This window comes from Hypomesus transpacificus, chromosome 15 (assembly GCF_021917145.1).
Source record: "Hypomesus transpacificus isolate Combined female chromosome 15, fHypTra1, whole genome shotgun sequence".
Taxonomy (NCBI): Eukaryota; Metazoa; Chordata; class Actinopteri; order Osmeriformes; family Osmeridae; genus Hypomesus; species Hypomesus transpacificus.
Genome location: NC_061074.1, coordinates 8813952 through 8821804, shown reverse-complemented (window position 1 = coordinate 8821804; position 7853 = coordinate 8813952). Strand labels below are relative to the sequence as shown.

General features: G+C 48.6%; 1 protein-coding gene across 1 annotated transcript in view; it reads right to left on the bottom strand.

Moving 5' to 3' along the window:
• LOC124477432 (mitogen-activated protein kinase kinase kinase kinase 5-like) overlaps window positions 1-7191 on the bottom strand; it is a 23444-nt gene extending 16253 nt beyond the window's left edge. The window contains exon 1 of the mRNA XM_047035211.1: window positions 6913-7191. Coding sequence (XP_046891167.1) covers window positions 6913-7020 — 108 coding nt within the window. The 5' untranslated portion in view covers window positions 7021-7191. The remainder of the gene's footprint in view (window positions 1-6912) is intronic.
• Between the last annotated feature and the right edge of the window lie 662 nt (window positions 7192-7853).

The window sequence follows — 7853 nt, the reverse complement described above, 5'->3', positions numbered from 1 at the left end:
CAGTAGGGTGAGGTACAGGGACATTCCCCCCAGGCAGTAGGGTGAGGTACAGGGACATTCCCCCCAGGCAGTAGGGTGAGGTACAGGGACATTCCCCCCAGGCAGTAGGGTGAGGTGCCCAAAGACACGACATCATGTGGCAGGCGCCTGGGAATGGAACGGCCAGGAACGGAACACCGGCAACGTTCTGATTAACAGCCTGACTCCCTAACTGCTCAGCCATCTGATCCCCTTTGTTAAAGATGGAGAGAGCCATGTTGTTGAGAGGCTGTTGCAGTTCTGCTGATAAGACCTGAGGTTGAGGCAGACAAGGGAATTCCTCCACAGGAGAGCGTAGAGCAGCCTACACACACACACACACACTCACACACATACACACACACACACTCACACACACACAAACACACATACACAGGCATCCAACATACAAATGACTTCCTTACTCATATTATTCCTTTACTGTTACATTTCTGTTGAGTCATTTAGCAGACACTTGTATCTAAAGCGACACACATGATCACAGTTACAGTATTCAAAAGCCCGTTTTGAGAGAGGAACCCACACATATATATCATATACACTCTCACACACACACACAAACACACACACACACTCTCTCACACACACACACACACACACACACACAGTGGAAAAAGTGCTGAAGGGTAGAGCCAGGCCTGGGTTGCTGGGGCGGGCAGGGTCAAAGGGGAAGAGAGAGTGGGCGTCGCTGTGGTAACGGTCACCTTAAGTTGAGGGGAGCGGAGAGGGGGGGGGGGTGCAGCTGCTCTAAATGAACAGTTGGTCTATCTCTGCACACACACAAACATGGATGGAAACCGAAGGCGGTTTCCACGGTGACGTAAGTAGAATGAGGTGGTCCAAACCCCCGCAAACAAACAAACAAACAACCAGACAGACACGGTGCCCGCCCCAGAGGCCTGTGGGGTTACTACAGTGTTCACTTCACACATCAACACTGTCTGCTCCTCCGCTCTGCTACGCTCTGCTACGCTCTGCTCCACTGATGAGGCAGCTCCACTCTGAGTCTGATGAGGCAGCTCCACTCTGAGTCTGATGAGGCAGCTCCACTCTGAGTCTGATGAGGCAGCTCGATCTTAGTCTGACGAGGCAGCTCCACTCTGAGTCTGATGAGGCAGCTCGATCTTAGTCTGACGAGGCAGCTCCACTCTGAGTCTGATGAGGCAGCTCGATCTTAGTCTGACGAGGCAGCTCCACTCTGAGTCTGACGAGGCAGCTCCACTCTGAGTCTGATGAGGCAGCTCCACTCTGAGTCTGACGAGGCAGCTCCACTCTGAGTCTGATGAGGCAGCTCCACTCTTAGTCTGACGAGGCAGCTCCACTCTGAGTCTGATGAGGCAGCTCCACTCTGAGTCTGACGAGGCAGCTCCACTCTGAGTCTGATGAGGCAGCTCCACTCTGAGTCTGATGAGGCAGCTCCACTCTGAGTCTGATGAGGCAGCTCTACTCTGAGTCTGACGAGGCAGCTCCACTCTGAGTCTGATGAGGCAGCTCCACTCTGAGTCTGATGAGGCAGCTCGATCTTAGTCTGACGAGGCAGCTCCACTCTGAGTCTGATGAGGCAGCTCGATCTTAGTCTGACGAGGCAGCTCCACTCTGAGTCTGACGAGGCAGCTCCACTCTGAGTCTGATGAGGCAGCTCCACGCTGAGTCTGACGAGGCAGCTCCACTCTGAGTCTGATGAGGCAGCTCCACTCTGAGTCTGATGAGGCAGCTCCAATCTGAGTCTGATGAGGCAGCTCCACTCTGAGTCTGATGAGGCAGCTCCACTCTTAGTCTGATAAGGCAGCTCCACTCTTAGTCTGATGAGGCAGCTCCACTCTGAGTATGATAAGGCAGCTCCACTCTGCTCTGGCACACATTTGGTTCCAGGCCCTGCTGATCTCAGAACCAGAGCTCTACATAGTAGAACCCTGGTAGAACCAGAGCACCACATAGTAGAACCCTGGTTGAACCAGAGCACCACATAGTAGAACCCTGGTAGAACCAGATCTCTTCATAGTAGAACCCTGGTAGAACCAAAGCTCTACATAGTAGAACCCTGGTAGAACCAGAGCTCTTCATAGTAGAACCCTAGTAGAACCAGAGCTGAAGCAGTTAGAAACACAAGACTCAGTTAAGGACCTGCTTCCTCTATTTTGGTTAAAGATAAATCAGCTGGTTCCTACAAGCACACCCTCCACCCACCTTCTATACGCACTCTCACACACACTCTCACACACACACACATTCAAACACTCTCTCACACACACTCACGCACACACACACACATTCAAACACTCTCTCACACACACTCACGCACACACACACACATTCAAACAGTCTCTCACACACACTCACACACGCTCACACACACATACACACACGCACAATCTCACACACACTCACAGACGCTCACACACACACACACGCACAATCTCACACACTCTCACACACACACTCATACACCGGGCCCTGTAGAGGCTGTAAATACAGCACAGTCTCTCACTTCTTGTTTTATGTCACCTTCCTGTCCTGTAGTCATGGGTTTCACACCTGGCACCAAGTATAACTGATGCCTATTGGCTGATGCATCAGAAGCCCCGCCCACACGTCTCCAGTGAGGTGTGGCAGGAGGCTGCTTGGGCTGTACAACTGGTCAGACCGCTACAGTTCTTGTTCCAAATGCTCAACATTATTCTACTGGAACCAAATTTCCCAGACAAAGTACAATTAGAGAAGTTAGATTAGGGAAACTGTTTGAGAGGCTAGCTGCTGTGATGAAGGGTAGGGAACCAAAGCTGTTGTTTTCGCTGTGGTAACATCTGGTGCCAGATGCATGGCTTTAGTAGGATTCAGTCCCTGGTTTGACCAGACATCCCTGTCGTTGATTCACTGTCTCCACCCTCCAGCTAACAGGAAACTTACAGAAACACCCAACAAGATCTCTGATTAAATGAATCAAGTTGGTGTGTCAGTGTGTACGTTGTGTCGCTGAGTTGTGTTGTGAGTGTTATCGTCAGTGAGAGTATGTGTTTGTTGTGTTTAGGGGTGTGCATTCATGTGTGGGAGTTTTGTTCGAAGCACAGACACAGACTATACACATTGTCTGGTGGGGGGGAGGGGTCACTGTGACACCGTAGTCATGGTAACCCCCCCCCCCCAGAACCCCCCTTCTCTGTAGCCTCTGCAGACGTCAGACAGTTAGAACGAGGCGACCATGGAAACAAGATGACTAACAGACAAACAAGTCCTGGTATTCAGCTGTCGCTCTACCTCATCTCTCTCTCCTATCATTCCTCTCCCTCCAACTCAACCTGTTCTGGGTCAACGTGCACATGCAACACACACGCATGCACCTTCACACACAGACAGGCCCGACTCATACACGTTGGCCTGCTTTCACTGTGCAAAATGCAACATTAGCAGGTTGTTCCAAAAGCATATGGCTCCACGTGTGTCAACAAGCAGGCTAGAATAACACATGTGTGCGTTTACAGAACACAACTTTGGGCTATTCGGGTTCTAAAATCCCCGGCATTTAAGAACTTGTGATGGCGAGAAGTGTGAAATGCAAAGTACTCTGTGGACCCTGTGAAAACAGGCCGTCACACATGGCTCTGTGTACAGCAGGAGGAAGCGGGCTCCACATCGCCCTCGCTTTGCATCAGTCGCTCTCTCTGCTCACACCAGCTGCTCTACTCTCAGGGTTTCTACTTTGCTCCTCTGTACTCAGCTCTACTCTCAGGGTTTCTACTTTGCTCCTCTGTACTCAGCTCAGCTCTATTCTGCTTCAGTCTCCCAAACCAGCACACAGCCACATCCACCTTCTCCAGAATACTAATCTAATCTACTAACTTCACTACAAATAATGTAAACCAGAAGTGTGTGTTTGTCTGTATATGTATCATATCACTTTTAAATTACAAATAATGCATCTATATGTCTGCATATGTACCATTTTAACTTAAATTTACAAATAAAGTAAACCTGTTACTGTACATTGTTCCTGTTATTGTTTCTGTTGAGTTTTTCTTCCCTGGAACACATTTCATGTTCCAACTGAAGGGGGCTGGTGCTGTCTTGGGGTCTAGGGCTGCTCTAAGTTGCTGCACTAGTCCACCCTTGACTGGTAGGGACCTCGAATCAAATCAAATCAAATTGATTTGTTTAGCCCTTTTTACACGCAAGCATGTCACAGAGGGCTTCACAGACACCCATAGAACTGCCCCTCAACCAACCTAAACCCTCAAGGAAGACAAGGAAAAACTCGAGAAAAAATTGAAGAAACCTTGGGAGGAGCAATTCAGAGAGGGATCCCCTCCTCCAGAGACGGTTGGTAGGAGAGAGGAGCAGAACCTCATTCTAATATGACTGTAACTGTTAGCTGCTCCTGGCATTCTCTAATCCCTGTTCTCCTCTCTCTGTCCCCCCTCCACACATCACCTGTGGTGTGGGGGGTCTGAGCTGTCAGCACCTGCCTGGTCGTCGGTCTGCCAACGTTGGACCTGGTCGCCAGTGGACGTCGATCTGTGACAGTCTGCCAAAGCTGGATCTAGTCGCCAAGTGGACGTCGTCTCCCTGATGGACAACAGGAAGCTCCTGGTCCCTTCTCTCATCCCCCTGCCTGTGATGCTGCACTGCCTGTGATGCTGCACTGCCTGTGATGCTGCACTGCCTGTGATGCTGCCCACCTGTCACCAGTATCAATCACACACACACCACCCTCCCAAAGGACTGCTCATTCGAACAGACTTTGCTGAGTAAAAGTTGAATTGCTTTCACAGGGGTCAGATGGCTGAGCGGTTAGGGAGTCGGGCTATTAATCAGAAGGTCGTTGGTTGGGTTCCCGGCCGTGCCAAATGACATTGTGTCTTTGGGCAAGGCACTTCACCCTATTTGCCTCGGGTAGAATCTCCCTGTACTTACTGTAAGTCGCTCTGGATAAGAGCGTCTGCTAAATGACTAAATATAAATGCTTTTGTCTCTGACGACACCAAGCCATTTCCTATAGATGACCTGGTTGTGACTTTGTGAAAGCCCTCAGCTTTGATCTTTGCCCTTCCCTGGGTTAGGGTTACTTCCCTGTGGATGGTGGTGTGGCCCGTTACAAGCTGCCAGACCTGCCTCTGTCTCTGCCTCTTTGTCTCTGCCTCTTTCTCTATGTCTCTGCCTCTCTTTGCCTCTATCTTTCTCTCTGCCTCTGCCTCTGTCTCTGCCTCTGTCTCTGTCTCTGCCTCTCTCTGTCTCTGCCTGTGCCTCTGCCTCTGTCTCTGTCTCTGCCTCTGCTTCTGCCTCTGCCTCTGCCTCTGCCTCTGCCTCTGCCTCTGCCTCTCTCTGTCTCTGTCTCTGCCTGTGCCTCTGCCTCTGCCTCTGCCTCTGTCTCTGCCTCTGCCTCTGCCTCTCTCTGTCTCTGTCTCTGCCTGTGCCTCCGCCTCTGTCTCTGTCTCTGCCTCTCTCTGTCTCTGTCTCTGCCTGTGCCTCTGCCTCTGTCTCTGCCTCTGCCTCTGTCTCCCTAACCTGACAAGTCTCTTCTTCTCAACGCTGCTCTATTCTACTCAGTTCTCAGTTCTACTCTACTGTATCCCACTTTACTCAGGTCTGCTTAAATATAATGTATTCTATTCTTCTCTACTTTACTTGGTTCTGCTTTAAACTACTGTACATATAGTCGACTGGGGCTGGGGCTGAGGCTGGGGTTGGGGCTGGGGTTGGGGCTGAGGCTGGGGCATTGGGCTGGTGGTGCTGGGTCACAGGCAGTGACCTTGGTCAATGTCAGCACAAGCTAAGGACCAACCACAAGCTTCCAAATATTAATTCCTCTCTCTCTCTCATCCCTCTGTCTCATCCCTCTGTCTCATCCCTCTGTCTCATCCCTCTCTCTCATCCCTCTCTCCTATCCCTCTTCATACCTTTTCCTCTTCCAGAAGTCTTCAAAGTGTTAGTCTGACAAACCGATAACTGGCCGATGATAACTGGCCGATGATAACTGGCAGATGACTACTGGCCGATGATAACTGGCCGATGATAACTGGTCGATGATAACTGGCAGATGACAACTGGCCGATGATAACTGGCCGATGATAACTGGCCGATGATAACTGGCAGATGACAACTGGCCAATGATAACTGGCCGATGATAACTGGCCGATGATAACTGGCCGATGATAACTGGCCGATGATAACTGGCCGATGATAACATGCTCATAGAACCAGTACAGGTGATGTATTAGAGCTGACGACCACTGCACTCTTAAAGTAACTGCTGACAGAGGGTCCAGGACGTAGAGCAGGGGGGGGAGGAGAGGGGGGAGGAGGAGAACATGTGTGATAGCATCTGACCTTCTAAATTTGATTCAACTCAGAACACACAGGAAGTCTTAAACCCTTAAACTTGATATTAGCTGTTAACTTGAGGCCTAAAAAAATAGATTTCTGAAACTGAACCTTTTCAATCCATATTTTGGGGGATTTCTTTTGCAGATTTTTAAGTCAGAAGGTTACAAATATAAACTTTAAATGCTGATTGTTGTGAACAAGAATTGTATTTTATATATATAAAATATATGTATATTATTGTATATCTCTGAAGTTACAACAAATCTGTAATGCTGCTTTCACTTCATCTGAAAACCACTTCCTTGAACAGTGCTCACACCTCAACAGCAAGACTGAAGAGAGACACATCATGAAAGCACAAAACTCCCACAGCTCAATTCACACAGAAACCCCTTTGATTAATGGACTATAATTATAATAAACTATAACTAACTATTAGTAAGCCATTCAACCATCATTCCAACGTACAGAAGGAAAGGACTGAGTTGAAACAAAGTCCACGTAGGTGGATGTGAGAAAAGGAGGATGTTAAAATGTTAAAACTGTTATTCTGACCTTGTAGACTTCTCCATATGTCCCTCCTCCAACTCGCAGTAAGATCTCAAAGTCTTCCTGAGGATTCCTGGTGGAGATGTCTAACGCTGTCCTGTGCTGAGAATCCATTACTACTACTGTAGCATGGCACACACTCACTCGCACACACACAGTCCACCATGCACAAACACATGCACCGCAAGCCTCCCCCGCTAGCTGCCTGTGCCGAAGGAAGGACAGGTCTTGCAGAACACACACTGACAGAAAACAAGTTCACATTCAAATGCTGACTGTCTCCCCTCCCTCTCTCTCCCCCCTCCCTCCCTCCCTCCCCCTCTCTCTCTCTCTCTCTCTCTCTCTCTCTCTGTGTGATTCATTTACATTCTCTATGGCTTGATTTCCTGTTGTGTGAGTGTGTGCATGTGTGTGTGTATGAGTGAGCGATAGAGATAAGAGGGAGGGAGATACAGAGTTTTAGTTTCACTAGGCTTGCAACTATGGTTTTCAGTTTGGGTTTTAACATGTTAAGTGTGTGTGTGGATGAACTGGTTCTGTGCTTCCCTCTGGAACATGAGTGTACCCCTAACCCCCTTTTCCCCCACTGTGAAGCACGTATGAAATGCAATATATAATAAAGTCTGATTTGTGTGTGTGTGTGCGTGTGCAGAAATGCTGCAGAATGGCTTTGCTTCCTGTACTGCATGTTGCCATGAATACAGGTGTCAAACTGGTGGAGCTATTAACACAGAAACATCGTGTGACAGCGATACAATCTCTATTGAAAGAAATCACATTTTCACTAAAGTTTCAACTTGTATTGTGTCTCACACAAAATATATGCCTTCCACGTGACTGTTTTAGATTCTTCTGATTATTGAACTTTGCTTCGTATGCCTTTGGTTTAGTGTAAGTATCCAGAGAAAACTATAAACAGTAAAACACCTTTCTTATTTACAAACATG